Genomic DNA, 19,806 nt, shown 5'->3' with positions numbered 1-19,806 from the left:
TCACCTATTTCGGTTGGTAGCGGCCGCTATTGCTTTAAAAAGACAGAGGATTTCGAAACAGGGAGGAAGGGGGGGGGGTCAGGAAAAGGAACTCAACTGCCTTTGATAACCGCCCAACAGCCTTTCCTTTTCCAGGACGCGTGCTCGGCTGGGGCAGCGCCCGCATCCCCGGCCTGGCGGGCGCGCGCGTCTCCTCTTTTCCGGGCGCCCACCTTCGCGGGGAATCCCCCGCGGCCAGGCTGGGCTTCTGCGGGCGGCCGCCCCGCTTTGTCTCCGACGTCGCGCTCCGCGGCTCGCTTGCTCGCTCGCCCCTTTACCCCGGTGCGGGCTGTAACCCGATCTCCCATTTCCTGGTGGATTCTCTTAAAGAGGCCGCGGTCGAGAAGCAGAACAAAGGCTATTGTTTTACTTCCTCCTTCGGATTCCGCGTCCTTACCGGAATGTCCCTTCCTATATAATTATTTTCATTGCGTCTGCGCTCGGCGGGGGGTGGGGAAACCCTGTGCCTTTCAATGTATCCAAGAGACGGAGCTAGGGGAGGGGGAGGCGTTTAATAAAACCTGTTCTGAGGTTTCTGGGGCCCCGATGGAACGTTTCTCGGCGTGTCTTCCGCGAGCCAGGCGGCGGCCCAGCGGAGCCTAGGACGCCCCGCGCCAGGCCGGCGGGGGCCGCGCCGCCCGCCTAGTTAGCAGCCGCGGCCTCGCGCGGCCCCGCTCCCCGGGATCCTCCGCCCGCGCCCCCGCCGCCGCCCCTCCCCCCCACTCCCTGCCCGGCTTTTATTTCTCCGATGCGGGGCTGTAACCCGATCTTTTATTTCCTGGTGGCTCCTTTAAGAGGCAGAGCTCAGTGCTGGGAATTCACGTCAGTTTCTGCACTGAAACTCTCAAGATCAATGAGCAAAGAGCTTTCTCAGTTCTGCCTTTCAGTTTCTCTCTTCCAGGAAGGAAAACATTCGAGAGAGAGAGCGAGGGAGAGCGGCGGGAGGGCGGGGGGCGGGGGCGCCGGCCCGGGTGGGAGGAGAGAGCGGGAGGCCGGCCGGGCTGCGCCCCGGGTCGCCGCGCCGCGCCGCGACCTGCAGACCCCGCCGCCGCGCCGCCCGGCTCCCACGCCCCCGCCGCCCCGCGCGGCGACTCCGCCGGCGCCCGCCCCGCCCCGCGCGCTCGCGGCCCCCCGGGGCGGCCGCCGGGAGAGATGCTGCAAGAAACTTCTTAAATGACCGCGTCCGGCCGGCCGTGGAGCGTTTCTGGGTTGGGGAGAGGAAAGGAAAGTGGAAAAAAACTGAGAACTTCCTGATCTCTCTCGCTGTGAGACATGTCTGAGACTCCTGCTCAGTGTAGCATTAAGGTAAAGATCTTCTCCCCCTCCCTCTCCGGGGTGGAAAACCTTGAGCTGCACCGGCCCGGCCAGTCGTAGTGGGCTCTTCAGTTGCGAGGGGACTGTTGCAGTGGCTCTGTTCGCAGGAAATTATTTGGGGCGCCGGGGAAGGAGACGCGGCTCGCGGCGGCAGCGTACCCTTTAGTGTAACCTTGCTGCTCCCCCCCTCTCGCCGAGCGCCCTGTCGGCTCCTGCGCCCTCACCTCACCCCTTTGCTTTTTGACAATGAAATGCCAGTCACCGTCGGTCTGGAGGAGCCCGAGTGGTCTCCAGGACTGTAAAACACCCCCGTAATTAGTGCGCTTTTTAAAAAACCTGGTCCCTACTCCTACTCCCAACATGTGACCGAAATGGAACTTTTGTTCCCGAGGGGTGGTCTCCTTAGCAAAAAAAGTTCTCCGGCTCCATTGGGACTGGAATCATTTCTTTTTTTTAAGGGCTCACAGAGTCGGATCAGACAGATTCCCCCCACCCCCGCATTGTAATTGCAAGCGCTTGTCGGAGAGACAGTCGTGGTGTCAGCTTTTCCTGGGCATTGCACAATGAATTTCTTTCTTTTCTTTCTTTCTTTTTTTTCCCTTTAAACCAAGGTGAATAAAGTCGCTGAATGGTTATTTTACTCTGATGCATATGAACGCTGAGCAATCCCAAAGTAGAAAACTCCCGTGTTGCAGAGAGGGAGAATTATCTAAGTGACCATACAAAATGACCTTCCCAGTTTGACAGTGCAGAGAGGAGAGCTAAGAGTAGAAATCTCCCAGCTTTCTGGCCATGGTTTTCAGTATTGTAAATGCAGGATGGTGAAGGATGTTTGCAGACACAGCATTTACCTTCCAAGTAGTTGTGTGTGTACATTTATATATTTGTGTGTGTCTCTAAAGGCTAGTGGTGCTGCGGTTTGTTGCTTCTAGAAAGTTGTCGTAAAGTTTGCCACCGTGAGGAGGCAGACTGATTTGTCCATCTCCCCCAATTATTTTGCCCGTCGTTGCATTTGGTGTGCACTTCCATTTCACTGTTCCATCAGTACCCAGATGGAAAAGCCTTTTGCTTCCGTGCAGGCTGAAGCTCCTGAAGTTAGTTTGTGGCTTGGCCCATTAAATATGTTCATTGAGGGGACCCTGCAGAGACAATGAACAAGTAACCAGTTTTCTTCATCTATGGCGAATTCGAGAAACCTTTCCAGTTTTAACACCGCTTTTCCATAGGATCTGTTTAGAGGAAACAGTATTTTATCATGTTTGCTTATTAGGGCTCATAATTATACTCAGGTGTTAGTGTTTCTTATCAGGACAGATTCTCATGGGGTTTGAATTAGGGCTAATGTGAACTGAAAAGGTGGGTTGGGTTTCTTTGTTTTTGCCTAGCAAAAAAACGCCCAGTGGAACTTTCGGGTTTCTGTGTTTGTACATATCTGGGGATAGCAGTATGTCTGCGGTGGCAGGGAGGTGTCAGAGTAAAGATGTTAGGTAGGTTGATACTTCAAAACCAGTTTCTTTTGCTGTATAAATTCGATTCTACGAGTTCAGGATAATCCTACGGTATGCCTGATCTAATTTATCTGATACTTCATAACACAAACAGAGGTAACTAAATACTAGGGTATGAAATCAGTAAATTGTATTTAACTCGATGGCAATAAATCTGACCCGGGGAGACCCTGGACCAGCTATGAGATAGTGGTTTTAGGGTGAAAACAACAAAAAACAAGCCTTTCTGTGACTTTTCTTGATGTCTCTTCTAAAGAGACTGCATATGCCCGCTGTTCTGAGGGGCTTATGTTTGGGTGCTGCAGGTGTTCATCTTATTGTACCCCCATGGGAGGCTACAGCAGCCCTTTCCTTACACACACGGATGGAATCATTCCCAAACCCAGACAGCACACTCTCTTACATGTGACATAAAAATTGCAGCCATACTTTGTATATCATTTTTTTCCTTATCGTTTACCCCTCAGTTCTTTTCGGGAGCCTCTTTTCCTCACTCTGTATTTCTCTGTAATTAGAATAGATTTAATGGTCTTCACTAGTAATGAAAGTATCACTTTTATTTTGGATTGTTCTTTATGGAACCAGAATATGACTGTTTGCTTGGACTGTGCATATGTTCAAATGCACATGTGTGAAGTGCGTTTTTCCACGGAGTTTGTTTAGTTTGCAACGTTCCAGTAAGAAGCGCCGGAGATCAAGGACTGGGATTATTCTAGCTTGTCTGAAAATGCTCTGGTGATGTGTGCGGTGTTTCCCTTAGTCCTTGGGATGTGGTACAGTGACTGCATAATACAAAATGTTTGCTGGGAACCCACAAGAACTGGGATTTTTTTCTACAGTCCTGTAAACAATAAAGTTTTCTGTGGAGCAGGGAATGAATGTCGGGAGCTTTCAAGGATGACCTGATGGCTCTGATATCCTGAGGACATGTGACACGGAAGGCTCTCTGTGTGGAGAGATTTCCTTCACTCCTCCTGTCTACTCCTGAAACCTTCCTCCCTGGCTCTCATTCCTTACAAGCAGCTGGTCAGCAGGCAGTAAATTCCTCAGCAGCTGGTGTGATGGAGCACAGAGGAGCCTGACCAGAGGCAGCCACAGAGGGAAGTACTCTGTTTACTTCTGAGCAGTGTTAGTTCTGCTAGAAAAGAGTAGTGTACGATTTCGGTGGAATTTCCAGGGTGAAAGTTTCTGAATCAGTCAGTGACATCTTTGTATGTATCACTTTCATGGTGGTGGTTGCCAGATGAATGCCTGATAATTGGCTTTTATATTTCTTTTGCACTTTATAAGCATGTTCCCGGCACCGCAGGGAAGTTAATATCAGACACATGTTTATAGCAGAAGACAGGTTGACCAGCCCAAGGTCACCCAAACTATGGCTGCGCCCCACTGTTTGTCTGCACTGGGCGCTCTCATCGTGAGAGATTAAATGCTTCCATTCCTGACCATTTGGGGCTGTTTAAATGTAAGGACAGGGTCACCTAACTCTGTAAAAAGTCAAATTATTTTTTTCGGAGGATCGTATGGCTGACTGCTGGGTACGGGAGAAAGGAAGAGGCTATCTTTTCCATCATCAGCCTTCACCTTCAAGTCACCTGTTCAGTTTTAACTTCAGCCAAGTTGCAGCGGAAAGTAACTATGGCCCAGCAGACACAGCCCTTCGTAAGGCTCGGCCGGGCGGCCGGCGAGAACTATCCAGGATAGTACAGAAAATAGTTGCCTAACATCCCTGGCCCCTCCTTTCTCTGCCCTCCGTACTGGTTGGCTTTTTTAGCGGAATGAAATCTCTATTTTGCTGCTTTCTGGGAGTCTCTGGGTTTCCCCTCCTCGACTCTGAGCTCCTTGGGTTTAGTGGCGATTATCTTTGCGTCCTGGTGCCCACCTTGGCACCTGGCTCAGAAATGTGTGTCAGTAATGTTTGCTGATTTGCAGTGAAGCATGGAAGGAGGTCAGTACCCTTTCCGCTCTCTGTCCTGTGTGCTCGGAGTGACTTAACACTTCACCCACAGGCTTGCATAAAGTGGTTACTAGGGCCATTCTGCTGTCACAGGGAGGCCTAGAGCACTCCCTTGGGTGTCTGCCTAAAAATTATTACTGGTAGAATTTTGGCCTAGTAATAATGTTTTCTTATTTTGATAACATTTTCAAAAACTGCTTTTGTGTCTCAACAAACAACAACATGGAACTGAGTAAAAGATACAAGACAGGGCCTTGAGGAATCACTGGAGAAGGTTCAGATTAGCAGGCTTCTAAGTTTTCCCCAGGGTCTTTGACAAGTGAATCAGGGAACTTTGAGAATCTCAGAGCTGAGAGACTATAAAGATCACCTGGGCCAACGTCTGATTTTATTTTCTTTTTTTGCTGTGTTGGGTCTTTGTTGCTGCGCACGGGCTTCTCTAGTTGCGGCGAGCGGGGGCTACTCTTCCTTGTGGGGCGCGGGCTTCTTACTGCAGTGGCTTCTCTTGTTGCGGAACACGGGCTCTAGGGGCGCGGGCTTAGTTGCTTCGCGGCATGTGGGATCTTCCCGGACCAGGGCTTGAACCCATGTCCCCTGTATTGGCAGGTGGATTCTTACTTACTTACTTACTTACTTACTTACTTATTTAATATTTATTTATTTATTTATTTATTTATTTATTTATTTATTTATGGCTGCATTGGGTTTTTGTTGCTGCGCATGGTCTTTCTCTAGTTGCGGTGAGCGGGGGCTACTCTTCGTTGCGGTGTGCGGGCTCCTCATTGCAGTGGCTTCTCTTGTGGCAGAGCACAGGCCCTAGGCGCGCGGGCTTAAGTAGTTGTGGCACGTGGGCTCCAGTAGTTGTGGCTCGGAGGCTCTAGAGCGCTGGCTCAGTAGTTGTGGCCCACGGGCTTAGTTGCTCCGTAGCATGTGGGATCTTCCCAGACCAGGGATCAAACCCGTGTCCCCTGCATTGGCAGGCGGATTCTTAACCACTGCGCCACCAGGGAAGCCCGGCAGGAGGATTCTTAACCACTGCGCCACTAGGGAAGTCCCTACAACGTCTGATTTTTATGGAGAGGAGGACCACACAGCTAAATTGTTTGCTTCAGCTGATCGGTGACTGAGCCAGGTTTAGAGCAACGCAGACCTCCTGGTTCTCAGGCCCCTGTCCCTCACTGGCTGGGTTCACGGTGCATCCCTATAAGAGGCCAAGGAAATTCGATACAATAGGCTGCACACTCTGGCACTTCCCAGCTTGGTCCATTTTAATCGCAAGCCAGCTGGTATGAGGGCATAGAGGTACGTGCCAAGGAAGATGGTGTGTGTGGGAGCCCTGGGTCCAGAGGGTATATTGTTAGATGTGAGAAGAGGAAGGAGTAGGAGTGGGGGATGAGGGAAGAAGGGCTTCATGGACTTGTATTTGCGCCACCATCTACAGCAATAAATTTTTGTATTCTGGTAAAAAGCATATAACATTAAATTTACCATCTTAACCATTTTTAAGGGTACAGTTCAGTCGTGTTAAGTCTGTTCACGTTGTTGTGCAACTGATCTCTAGAACTTTTTCATCTTGCAACACTGAAACTCTATACCCACTAAACACCCATTTCCCCTCTCCCCTTCTCCCAGCCCTCCGTAACCACGTTCCTATTTTCTTTTTATGATTTTGACTACTTTAAATAGTTCATATGAGTGCAATCATACTTTCTTTATTTCACTTAGCATAATGGCCTGGAGGCTCATCCATGTTACAGCATGTGACAGGATTTCCTTTTTTTCAAGGCTGCATAATACTCCATTTTATGTATATGCCATATTTTCTTTATCCATTCATCTGTTGATGGACATCTGGGTTACTCTCATCTCACAGGTGTTGTGAATAATGCTGCGGTGAACATGGGTGTACAAATGCCTCTTTGAGATCCTGCTTTGAGTTCTTTGGATTTATACCCAAAGATGGGATGGTGGGGTGCAGTGGTACTTTTTTATACCATGTGAGGGGCCGGTACTTCTGTTTTGGGCTGAGGGTGCTGGACCTGTTAGCAGGGCCTTTTCTGAGGAATCCTTGAGGGGGCCCTAGGCTCAAATATACACCTTAATTTATAAACAATAGGCTCTGCATCAGCTAAAAACATGGCAGCTGGTCCTAGGGAAGTAGCTTACCTCTTTAGCATAGGTAAGTGAAGGGAAAAAACACCCCAAATATGGGCACCAGAGGAAGGTAGAACTAAAACAAATTCTGTGTATCTGAGTTGAGCACACTGAGGCAGGTGGGGGGCAGGTGGGGAGGGGGTGTGAGGACCAACTTGAAGAGCAGGTGCGTTCTGTTACGGATGCTGAAAAGTTGTCCTGTGGTGTGGATCTCCCGGCCGAGTGAATCGGTGCCAAACGAAGCCCCCTAGGGTGTGGGGTATACAAACGACGTATTTGTCTCTGTGAATGCTACTTTAGGAGAAGCAGTGGCGTTGGTTTTCTGGCAGAGTCCTTCACTGCCGTATTTGTTGTAGAAACCAATCTCTGTGTGGATTTGTTGAATAGCATGAGTGTAAGTTGACGCAGGGTTCCCACGCCAGAAGGGGCCCAGCTTAAAGACCATTCGCTGCCAAGCCTAGTATTTGGAGAGAGAAAGAGTAAAGTTAGTGAGAAGTTAGAATAATAGCCTATTAAAAAAAAACACATTTTCATTGATTTTTGAACATACAGGAACCAGCCTAATAGAGTGTGGCTTTCCAGGGCGTCTCAGGCTAAGCCTCCGTGTGAACAGGCAGAAATGACTTGTGTCCACACCATCAGCTGGTGAGAAATGAGGGCTGCTGTGTGCTGGAGACTGTACCTTCCACATCGAAATAGTACTATCAGTATTGCTCTGTTAATTTGCTTGATCACCCTTTCTTCTTAGATAGTGAAAGTATACAGTTCAGCCTGGTCTTTGGCTAAATGACCTTGAATTTGGGGAGTATGTGGGGTGGTGACAAGGAAGGTATTAGCCTGTGTTTGTTAGGTGTGGAGCCCCAGATGAGCTAACTGCTTACTCAGGCCTGTGGACTAAGCGTATGGGAAACTGTGGAACACCTGCGTTTTGGGAGCTTTGTAAATTCTAGGTAATTAAAGGGTTTTGTGTGCTGCCTTGGTGGTCATCCTCCTCCATCATCACCACCATCGTTTATTGGATGCTGCTGTGTGCTGGTACTTGGGCTAAGCGTTTTATCTACATTATCTCATTTGCTCTCTACGACTCCCTCTGGGATGCAGGTTTTCTCCCTGTTTTGCAAAGGAGAAGCCTGAAGCCCATAGCCGTGAAGCTAAGATCTTCCAGGCTGTACTCTGGCCTGAGCTTCACCGAGTCTACATCTCGGAACTACAGTTCCAAAGCACTTTCTCTCCTGACCCAAGACTCAAGGACAGCCACCTTTATGAAGAAAGTTAGGAAACCAAGAGTAATGGGGCTGTGGAGGAGCTTCCCACAGGTCAAGATGAGAGGTGGGAAGAGAGCTGGCAGACATGCTCCTTCCCTCTCTGGGTGGGTGCTCCCTAACCGGCCCTCTGGCAGGGTATCCAGATGGTCACGTCGCACCACCCACCTTGGAATGGACGTCCAGATCTCCCATTTGTACACCAATCCCTGATGTTCTCTAGTGATACTTTGTCTTTGGGTGGGTTCATTTGTGCCCTTTTCATGTTTTTCTCAGGAATCTTTCCCCTCTCTGCCTTGCTCTGCTTTCCCCCAGTGTCTCCTTACCCCGTCATCAGGTGATCAGGTGGGTGGCAGGCTGGGGCCGTGTCCTCTCATACTGCCCACCCTCGGAGCTAGACACCTTGGTCACACCCTGGTCAGTCTCTCTCCTTCCACTGCTTTTTTTTTTTTTTTTTCAATTTCAAACTTTTTACACAATCCACGAATGCAATGCTTTTTAAAAACCATCCCTCATGTCCATCTGAAGATACTGTGTGATTTCTAGGAATCTATCTGATGTCTCTTCAGGTGTTCCCTGATTTCCCGCACCACCAAAGGAATCATCTTTTTTCTTTTTTTTTAAATAAATTTATTTATTTATTTTTGGCTCCCTTGGGTCTTTGTTGCTACATGTGGGCTTTCTCTAGTTGCGGCGAGCGGGGGCTACTCTTCCTTGTGGTGCGCGGGCTTCTCATTGCGGTGGCTTCTCTTTGTTTTGGAGCATGGTCTCTAGGCGCGCGGGCTTCAGTAGTTGTGGCATGTGGGCTCAGTAGTTGTGGCTCGCGGGCTTAGTTGCTCCACGGCATGTGGGATCTTCCCGGACCAGGGCTCGAACCCGTGTTCCCCTCATTGGCAGGCGGATTCTTAACCACTGCGCCACCAGGGAAGCCCTATCTTTTTTCTTGATAGCTTGATATCTGACCCTATGGGCCTTGTTCTAATTTCCCGGAATGAAGGGAGAATTTGGGCCCTCTGACTTTATACACTTCTGGATTTGAACAGCTTTAATGAAGCCTGTCTTCAGAGCAGACATAGGGAAGGAAGCACACAGAGACATGGCGTGGAGGGAGTTAAGAAGGGACTAAGAAAGCCTAAGCCCTAATTCTCATGAAACAGATGAGGAAACTGAGTCGAGCAGCATTTAAATCGCCTGCTTGAGATCACAGTGCTCTTCGTAGCTGAGCTGGAGTCAGGATCCAGGTGTTCTGTCCCAGGACCATGTTCCACAAACACCAGGAAAATTGGCAAAAAGCAGACAAGACCTCAGAAAGCATAGCTTCATCGTGAGGACTCATATCTAGAGAGTGAAACCCCTTTGTCTGGCACCACACAATGACCGACAGTATTAATGATCGTCATTATGACCTTGTCCAAGTTAAAGACAAACTGTACATTATGAGATTTAGGAAGTTAGGAAATAGTGTCATGCATTTTGGAAAGCTATCCAACGGAAATGGTTGGCATAGAAATGTTACGTTTTTAGAAGGCCATGCTTCAGTTATCTGGATGAATGACTTATGAAAATAATACCTTACTCCCCAGTGAAGACAGGAGAGAGCTACCCAATACATCTGCACGCTCACTAGAGCTCGTGTGTTCCTCGGGGGTATTTTCCCTTTGTATGTGGGAGTGAGACACACGGGAAACGATCTCATTTCCCGAATGACCTGAAAAGGGCGTGCGGCCCCGCTGGTGTGAGCACCGTGGGTGCGTACACTCAGTGATCTAAGTGTTGCTCCCATGTAGTTCCAATCAGCGCTGCTTCAGAGTTTGATTTGCACTTTATTCTGCCTGATGCTATTCATTGGTTCTCCTCTGTAACACTGATTGCCCTTAAGGGGATGGTAAGTTCCCGAGAAGAGGGGACCAGTCATTGCCATACCGTGAAGAGCGTCTAGGGGAAGGACGGACCCTGTAGTAGACAGACCCGAGTGTGAATCCTGCTTCTTGAACTTGTTCATCTTAAGCTTGAACCTGTTAAGTCGTCTGAAGTGGTAATAAAAATACCTGTCTTTGGGGGCTGTTGGCACTGCCTTACGTTGTTTTAAAAACACCCAAACTTAGTTCTTCTCCCTCTTTGTATATCCTCCCATCACAGGGATCTAGAAGGGGCAAGAGATTTTCTAGTCCTGTGCCTGCATTATACCATTGAGAAAATGGAGCTCAGAGATGTGAGCTTGAGCCTTGAGATGTCTTGCTCGAGCTCCTGTGGCTGGTTTGTGGCACCGCCTGAACTAAACTCCAGGTCTTGCAGGTGGGCCAACTCCCAGGCTGGGCTCTTATCACCGTCGCCATGAGTTTCTCCCAGGGTTGGGGTCACTCAGTCAGCGCTCAGCAAAGCCTCGCTTTTGACTTTCATTGAACACAGACCCCAGTAACAGGAGCGAGGAGCCAACTGCAGTTACATGGTAGAAACAGATGCCCTCTTGCATCTTAAAATTGGGAGGGCAGAGCTAGCAGGGTTCTGAATACGTTTCCAGAGATGAAAGGCAAGGAAAAAACCCGAAGAAGCCTGGAAGTGCTGTACAGTGCCTCTGATGGGCATTATTACTCAGCCCTCAAGTATTCGAACCTATTCAGGGCTCTGCTTGTTCATACAGTTGCTTATTCTTTGCGACCGGGCCGAGACTCGAGAGGGAGCATCCATTCTTCAGTCCGCTTTCGTGTGGCACGCAGCCCCGTGTCTGTCTGACCACAGAGCGGACACTGTTTGCCGTGGGTGGTGAATTTCCAGTTCCAAGCATCAGGAGTGGATGGCCCTTCGTGGAGGTTTAGACCAAAGAGTTTGAAGAAGCCAAATTTGTAACTTTGGGGCATGAGGGAACCTTTGTTTTTAGTAAACGTTAAGAGGGGGGCTGAAGTATTTGTTAGCAGTATTTTGCTGTGGACTTACGGTGCGTTCCTGCGTTTTCCATTGATATCCATGTTAAATGAGAAGATGAAATGGGGCCTGGAAAATAGCCCTTTTTGAGGAATAGTGGAGAGAATGTTCGCGGCCTCCGCCGCCGTCCCCAGAAGCAGGTGTGGGCACTTTTAGGCCGTTGAGGAAAGAGCTTAGGTCTGGAGGGCAACCGTTCCTCTCCCTTCGCCCTGGAAAACACAAGTGAACTTTGGTGATTTTTCTGCTCAGCTGTCTTGCAGCCCTCTCTGGTGGGTTATGAGGAGGCCAGGTGACTTCATCTTTCTGAAGATTTCTCTGTATCATGAGGTCACTAATCCCTGATTCTGTCACATCCCCTATACATGAGGAAGCAGCAACCAAAGATGAGATGCTGACTCTCAAGTACTTCCTGGAAGAAATGAGCTACAGATAGAAATCAGCATTGTAATTAAAAAAAAAAAAAATCAACCCCCAAAGAACAGCCTTTCTGTCTCTGAAGTCACCCGTGTCCCTAACACTTCCCTGGGTCTCTGGGGAAAGTGTGGGTCTAGGTGTGCGGCGGTGGCCTCGCGTGTGCCAGCCCGGCTGTGGTGTGGCCAGAACAGTGCTGGCATCCCTGACGAAGACTCCAGGTCAAGAGACAGTTTGGGACTAGTATTGTCTGAAGCCTAATAATTAGTACTCGGATAAATAGATCTGCCACTGGTGGTATAGCCAAGAGGAACCGTACCTGAGACTTTATAAAAGGGTAGCAGGCGTTTGCTGTGTACTTTTCTGGACTGCTTTGGGGAAGCTCAGACAAGGGAAGGCAACTTTTTTCCATGTTACTTCCTTCCTTCATTGTTCTAGACCATATATCTTTCCCAGACACTCTCTTTGACCGTCACGTCGGCCTCCTGCCAGAGCAGACCACATGGTAGTGTCTCCTGACTCAGCCATCTGGTCCAGCGCTGTCTTTTCGTGTGTAGATTTGTGATCACAGGCTGGGCACCCAAAGGGACAGAAGTGAGTTCTCATTTCTTTGGGCCTCTGTGTGTGCTCTCGTGTCCAAATTCCTGCCCTGGAGTTGGCACGTCTGGTTTTGGGAACTGGGCAATCTGAAAGATTGGACCCCTCGTGCATTTGGTAGCTGCCGTGTCCTCCTTTTGACCTGAGATCTGGGAGATCTGAAAAATCCGGGTCATGAGTTCACTTGACTGGTGCCTTGCTCTGTCGAGACCGTGGCTCTCCTAATGGTCTTGACAGTCGTGGCCAGTGATGGGTGGGGACAGCAGTCAGGGTCACTCTCACTCTGCACCTCTTGATCTGGCCTGTCTCCGAAGTGAGGTGAAGTGGGTGGGAGAACTGTCATTTAAGGGGTCCCCAGTCTGGGTAAGTCTCCTCTCCTCCCGGATGTGGAGACCTGAGTGACCCAATTTGGCTGACGACATCTCAAGTCCCCTGGAAGGCTGCCAGCTCCGTGTTTGACTCTGTGCCCCCGAGTCCTGCCCTGGGTCTGCTGACTTGAACACTTTAGGGTGAGGTGGAATGGGAGACCATACCCGGTGGGAAGGCAAGAGTCTTTGCCCTCAGACCCAGAGAAACAAAGGCTCTCTCTCTGAAGTTGGCAGTCTGCTCTTTTGCGTCTCTGAGGCTCTGTGCTCCTGGCGGGGCCGTGCATGAGTGGTGAGGGCACACTTCTCGGAAGCAGAAGTCAGCTGCAAGTCAGAAGCAGTTTTTGGATACGATGGAATCCTGGGGGAATGCTGGCGAGCACAGGAAGGCCGCAGTGATGATCCTCTAATCTCTTTCAGCATGCTGTAAGGGGATCTTTAACTTTCACCCAGACGGGAGGGAGATGGGCACAGGGACCTAGGTGTTGGGTTACATCTCAAGTAGGGCACCTATTAGTATACCCGTCTTACATGCTCCCACCCTCCCTAGCACCTTGGCTCTCCTAAGCTCCCTACCCTAGAAAATGAATAAAGAACCACTGACATCAACGGCAGGAGATTTATTTCTCATTTTCTGGGTGCAAGGTCGTGGGCTCTGCTTGGAGATGTGTGGAATGAGGCCTCGGAGGGAAAAGAACCTTAAAAATGCAAGAAAAGACAGAAAGCCACACACACCCCGCCGAAAGGCCCTGTTATTCCAGCAGAGGGACGAGCCGGGCCCCGGGGTGCAAGTCACTGTTAACCTTAGCCTGCTTTTCTGAGAATTTGTCTGTCTCGAAAAATTTGGTGAAATGGCCAAATGGAGCTTCTGTAAGGTAGGGGGAATGCCTGCGCCTGCTTTTGTAGTTAGCCGTGGCATTGAACAGTCCCATTTAAGGGAACGATGGTTCTGGGTACGTTTCCATTTCAACTGTGGTATTTAAAGGTTTGCCATGGCGGGGGTGTGGGTGGACGGAGTATAGTCCTCTTGCCTCTTGGTTAATTTTATCTAGGTTATAGGTGAAAATGAGTTCGCAACACCTCCTGTTTCTTATTTGGGTCCATTTTAGGGTGACCTGCAGAGCCTAGTTTGGGCAAATCTCGTTATCCTACCTGATGCACATGTTTGTGGACTGCCAGGCTACATGCCAAATGGATTATTAGGAAGAATCCACTTCACAGCTCTGGCCCCCATATTGGTGCTTGTGATTCTTCTTGGGGTCTTGTATATACTTGGGGTGCTTTTCTCTCTTAATCCTTCTGGGACTCCGCGTGGGGCTGTGTTGACAAGGTTGCGCCACTTTGGGGAAGTTTTGGCCTCACGCTTCCCCAGGCGGGGTGAGGCAAGCGTTGGTCCAGCTGGCTGCACTTTGGGCAGTTGACGGTACTTCAGGGGTTTCCATTTGCCAGAAAGGTAATCTCTCAGCTGGCCCTAGTGTCCCCAGGGCACACATGTTAGGCTTTGGGGGAAATTCACAATTTCAGCTTTGCTCTTTGTTTGCATCTTGTGTACATTAATGGCCTCATAATTGAAGTGCATTGAACTATTGCTCCACAATCCAAAGCCTGGAAAGTAGCTTCTTTGGGTCAGGGAAAGGTTTCTAAGTAAAGTTATTGAAGGCTCAAGCTTAAAAAACCAACACTGGAGGTTAGAAGTAGCGTGTTCTAGAGGGAACGGTGCGAGGGTAGCTGACACCAGGCCTTTTTGCACTATTTTTAGTTCTAGTCGGGACTGTATGGGGTGGCTGTGCTTCCTTGGACATCATTCTGCTTTTATTCCAAGGGTTTGCTCTTGTGACTCTGTTTGTATATATGCAGATGTGTTGCATGCTCATAGGATCATATGTCCCAGCAATTATGGCATAATCTGTTTTCCAGCGTATAGAGTGAAAGATTGCATGAAACCCAGCCTTGTGGCAAAGAAACCCTACATGTAGATGTAAAATGTATCTCCTTGGAGGGCTGGCTTCCTGATGGGCTATAAACGGATTGTTAAACAACAATGCGAGGGGCTGTTAACAAGCTGTTTCTAAGAGCATCTCCCTGGTCTGGTCTGAAAAGGTAATGTGTACATATTGCAGCTATGAAACAGTTTGCCTGTGGTGCTTATATGTTGGTAGATGTGTGTGTGTGTGTGTGTGTGTGTGTGTATTTTCAGTGGTGAATGAACTGAAAAGATAATTTTTTAAATTGAAGTATAGTTGATTTACAATGTTGTGTTTCAGGTGTATAGCAAAGTGATTTGGTTATACATATATGTGTATATATCTGTATTCTTTTTTCCAATTCTTTTCCATTACAGTTTATTACAAGGTATTGAATATAGTTCCCTGTGCTATACAGTAGAACCTTATTGTTTATCTATTTATATCTAGTAGTGTGTATCTGTTAAATCTGTACTCCTAATTTATTCCTCACCCCCCTTCCCCTTTGGTAACCATAAGTTTGTTTTATATGTCTGTGCGTCTGTTTCTGTTCTGTAAATTTTTTAGGAATTTGTTTTATTTTTTAGATTCCACATATAAGTAATATCATATAATATTTGTCTTTATCTTTCTGACTGACTTCACTTAGTAAGATAATCTCTAGGTCCGTCCATGTTGCTGCAAATGGTATTATTTCATTCTTTTTTATGGCTGAGTAATATTCCATTGTATATATGTACCACATCTTCTTTATCCATTCATCTGCCGATGGACACTTAGGTTGCTTCCATGTCTTGGCTATTGTAAGTAGTGCTGCTGTGAACGCTGGGGTGCATGTATCTTGAAAAGATAATTTTAAATGTTGTCTATTTGCTCCTATGTCAGTGTCCACTTTCTCCATTGGGCTGTGTTCTGGTTTAAATGAAGAGGTGTTTGGTCAGCACGGGGTATGGATCAACCAGACTTCAAAAAGCTTTCGTATGTTTATGATAACACCCTAAGTGCATAATAGCTGCTTTAAGGATTTAGAATACTTGGATGAATAGGTAAATCACGTCCCCATAAGCAAACTGACATTCAGATTCCAAGTTCAGTGAAGCAGAGTTCCCCTTATGTGTCTAGTCTTATTTGAACTTCTTTTCACATTCAGGTGACATAGCTGAAAATTGGTCCATGGCAGTTTCCGCTACTCTTGGATTTTAATGAGAACTCTTTCTTGTTTCCAGGATGCCACGCTTCTACTGTGTTCGCAGCTGCTGTGTTGAAAAACAGGTGTCTCTTATAATCCCCTGCCTGGATCAGTTTGCTAGCCTGGCAAAGCCTTATTATTATTGTTTACTTATTTATTTATTTTTGTCCCATGTAGGTTAGATAACTGCCAAGAGGTGCTGATGAGCACCTTGATTAATGGGAGAGAAGATGGCAGCTTTTCTTGGTGGAGGTTTCTATTAAAAGAATCTAAGAGTCTCAGGGCATAAAGATAGAGCTAAAGAAAACTGTTCAGGATACGAATCACCAGAGAGAAGAGCCAAAAGGAGGGTAGTAATAATAGTTCTGCCAAGTCATCTCTCTCTCCTTCAAAGGCCAGTGTGGCCACAAAAGCCATCCAAGACGAGGGTGGTGAGTGAGGACCGTTCTTTGGTCCACGGGGCACTAAGGGACTCATCCATGGTTGCTTCTCCAGGCTTCTGGATCCTGTGCGGTCCACACCCCATGTCTCTCACGCTGTTCTTTCTTCTCCATCCTGACTAACACTGTCTCCCTCTGGCCCCGGACTCTTCAGCTGTCTCCCATCTGATCTTCCTTCCTTCACTCCCTGCTCCTTCCCAACCAACCCAGAATGATTCTTGGCAAACAAGCAATTGATCACACCAGGCCCTTCCTGACACTGCAGTTCAGGATGAAACCCAGCTGTTGATCAGGGCATCAAGGCCCTGGACAGGCTGCCTTTCTGTCAATAGAATCATCTCCACCCTCCTGCCCCACGTTGTCGTCCAACCAATACCTGTCGTTCTCCCAAACCACATTATGAACTTTTATGCCTGCAATCTTGCCCCGATCCTTCTTCTGCCTGGTAGCCAACTTGTCATCTGAATCCCGTTTCTGAAGCCTTCCCTGGTGCTGTCAGGCACAGCATCCTACAACCTCTTTGAACTTGTCTCCGTTACTGGCAGTGATCCTGTTATAGTTTACTTGTGCCTCATCCTCTAGCTGGAGTCAGAATGCACTGAGAGCAGGAGGTTGACGGATGGATTCGTTTTATATTTCCATTGTCCAGCTCAGTGCCTGGCACAGAGAAGGTCCAGTGTCCTTTAGTTGAATTGAATTTTTTAAATCAACAAGTATTTATTAATCTTCTGTTATGGGCTCAGTGGGCGCTAGGCTCTGTGCTACATAAGAGAAGTGTAAGTTGAAAACCTTGCACAGTTGAAGTCCTGAGTAAATACCCCTTGAAGGTAGAGGGAGGAAGAAAGGGAGAGACCTCATTTCTGTTGCAGTGTCAGGACCGCGTGGCAGGGCCACACCAATACCTAAGTCCCCCCATGAGACTCAATCCCTGAACTGACACGTACACACACAGCACCTGCTAGATCTTTCCATCCTGATTGCCCATATTCCAGAGAGGAACATAGGCAGCTGGAGACGAGGCTTGAGAACCTTTAGGCTGGTTGTGCAGGATGAAGCACGGACAGCCCCAAATGAGTGAACACATCAGTAATCCGTCCTCTTTTCTTGGCTCAGGATGCCCCTCGGGCCTGGGAGAGAGAGCTGGGGGCTGTTAGTTGTAGCGCGTGCAGTCCTGACACTCCGGGAACGAGGGGCCGCCGGTTGCTCTCTGCCTCACCCGTCTGTTCACCGGGTGGCGGAGGTGACCTGGGAGCAGGGCAGCTTCTGAGTTTTCTGCGAAGTCTGGGATTGCCCTTCCAGGAAAAGGGAGGGATCTGACCCTTCCGTCCGTCAGCTCCTCGGCCTTCTCCTCCAGATCCCTGCTCTCTTCCACACTTACCTGGGGGATGATCGCTCTGGAGCTCTAGTTCACTCCCAGTGGGTTGCCCTAGGGGCTAAAGCAGCAAGAAAACTGAAGGTACCACAAGACTAGAAAACCAGCCCCAGGCCCTGTTGTATGGATAGTATGACAGCCTCAACATTTCCATTTACAGTGGAGAACTCAGTGCTGTGTCCTTAAAGACAAGACTGTCAGGGGAGTATGTTAGAGTTAGGAACAGTCTGACGCGTGTGAGATGGGCCAGTCTGGAGAAGCCAGGTATTTTCAGGTACAAGCAGACACACCTGGGCCTTCCATAGGGGCCCAGGTGGCTCCTTTTCTCCCTACGCTTGTTGCCATTGACAGACAGGTGGGATTTGGGGCATCAGGGTAGGTGAAAACTTGCAACTTCCTGAACCCAGCCAGACGCCAGCCAGGGTTCTTTTACAGTTCCCCTCAAACTGTCGTCTGCCAGCACGTCTCTTTCCCCGAGCTGCCCTGCAGCTGCCCGCCAGCCCTCCTGGCCTCGGGCTCTTCCTGGCTGTAGGTGGGGCCGTCTCCACGGTGCTTGACCCCAGGCCCTTCTGTCCTCGCAGGGTGTCCTAGGTTTCCCTTGCCTTCCAGACAGGCTCTACAAGGGGTTGTGTGGCAGGCAGGTCGGGTGCTGTTGCAGGGATGCTCCTCTGAGCCGCGTTGGGGAGCAGCAAAGCCTAGGGCAGTGTGTGCCCAGTGAAAAGTCACATTCATGAAGCTGCTGCGGTGCGGGTAGCCACGAAGCGTGTGCCTTCCTCAGAACCCTCAACTCATACACCTCATGCCCGGACGACGTGGTGCCGCCAGGGCTCCTCCCACTGTCACTCCCCTGGCCCAGCCTCTCCACTGCCAAGGCTGTTGATGGAGGGGCCATTTCCTCCTCGTCCACCTCCTCTCTCTCCCTTCCGGCCTTACCAGAGCCGAGGGTAAGCTTACTCTTCCGGCAGCAGAGGAGCCTGGGCCTGGCCCTGGTGGGAGCTGGGTTCCTGAGCGTCAGGACAAACAGTCTAATCTTGGGACTCCGTCCCTTTTGGCCCTGCGAGGCATTACAGTCCTAGTTCTAGCACCCTCCTTATGGACACGTTTTCCAACCTCTGTGACTACATTAGGGCCGTCAGTCACTGGTTTCACTTGTGTTGCTTAAAAGTTGACCTGCCTACGAGGAAAGTTTCAGGACGCATTCCTTAAGGAGCTGTTGAAATAGAAATAGGAATGAAGTAACAAGTGCCCATGAAATTGTGTGTAGGGGGGCATCCCCCATCCCCCAGCAGGAGTTACCGTGTTTTCCAAACCCTAAATTGTGACATGTCATCTGATAAAGGACTTCTCAGTGTTTTTCGTTTATGTGGCAAGGCTTACAAAAGGGTGCGCTGTTATATTTTAACAACTTAGCTCTTGTCAAAAATAAAATTGCGTGCGATCAGGCCTGTTGCAGAATAGCTTTCCTGCCAACCAGCCTTCCAGCGTGGCCAAGGTGACACTCAGTGACCAAAGACACCACACTGTGGGTCTCCTCTGTACTTCCTTCATTTTTTATGACCCTTGGCTGCTATTGAGAAGGACGAGTGAGTCCGTTTGTCTTTCTTCTGGATAAAAGTTGCAAGGACACTTAAGCCTTCTGCTTCAGGGCAGAATCCGATCACGCGCTGAGATCAGGAAGAAGTTTCCCCCCTGTGGTATCAGATTGCACAGTTGCCCAGCCAGGTGTGCTCCCTCTGTTAAACACACCCAGGAGCACACGCCTCCTTACTGGCCATCTTCAGAGCAGGATGTTGGACTCCTTGGCCAGCAGCCTGATTCCTTTGGCACGTCCTGCACTCTAAGATGGCAGGCAGCTGCCCCGGGTGCTCTTGGACTTGGCTTTCCTCCAGCTGTACTGGACTGACCTCAGGGCCGTGTCTTCAGACCCCCAAAACTCTTTGCAACTCTCACTTTGCAATTGGGTCTAAGTATATACACACCCACTCACGTGTGCACGTGGACGCATGTACGCGCGCGCACACACACACATATTCATCTTTAAAGAGTTTTGCAAAAAAATGAATTTTGCATAAATTCACTTTCCCTTTCCTGAGCTTTACTTCGGTTCCGACACCACATCAAACCCACACGCATTCCCAGAACATCAAAATGCTGTTCACAGTTAGTAGTCGAATTCTTTAAGGCTTGCAGGGGCCAGTCTCAAGCTTGTGCTGTAAGTGACTTCGAAGTCTGATCTAAAAGAAGTTGGGGGGTGGGGAGAGATGGACTTTTTCTTTTTTTTTGGTCAGGCCCCGGCCGTACAGCCTCTTGTG

General features: G+C 49.0%; 1 protein-coding gene across 4 annotated transcripts in view; it reads left to right on the top strand.

Annotated features, from left to right (window-relative positions):
• The first annotated feature begins 1,146 nt into the window (after window positions 1-1,146).
• The window catches only part of ETV6 (ETS variant transcription factor 6), a 241,994-nt gene continuing 223,334 nt past the window's right edge, over window positions 1,147-19,806 (top strand). For all 4 annotated transcript variants that reach the window (XM_061205381.1, XM_061205380.1, XM_061205382.1 and 1 more), the window contains exon 1: window positions 1,147-1,344. In XM_061205381.1, coding sequence (XP_061061364.1) covers window positions 1,312-1,344 — 33 coding nt within the window. In that variant the 5' untranslated portion in view covers window positions 1,147-1,311. The remainder of the gene's footprint in view (window positions 1,345-19,806) is intronic.

The sequence above is a fragment of the Eubalaena glacialis genome, chromosome 11 (genome assembly GCF_028564815.1).
Source record: "Eubalaena glacialis isolate mEubGla1 chromosome 11, mEubGla1.1.hap2.+ XY, whole genome shotgun sequence".
NCBI classification, from domain to species: Eukaryota; Metazoa; Chordata; class Mammalia; order Artiodactyla; family Balaenidae; genus Eubalaena; species Eubalaena glacialis.
This window is presented reverse-complemented; position numbering and strand designations above follow the sequence as displayed.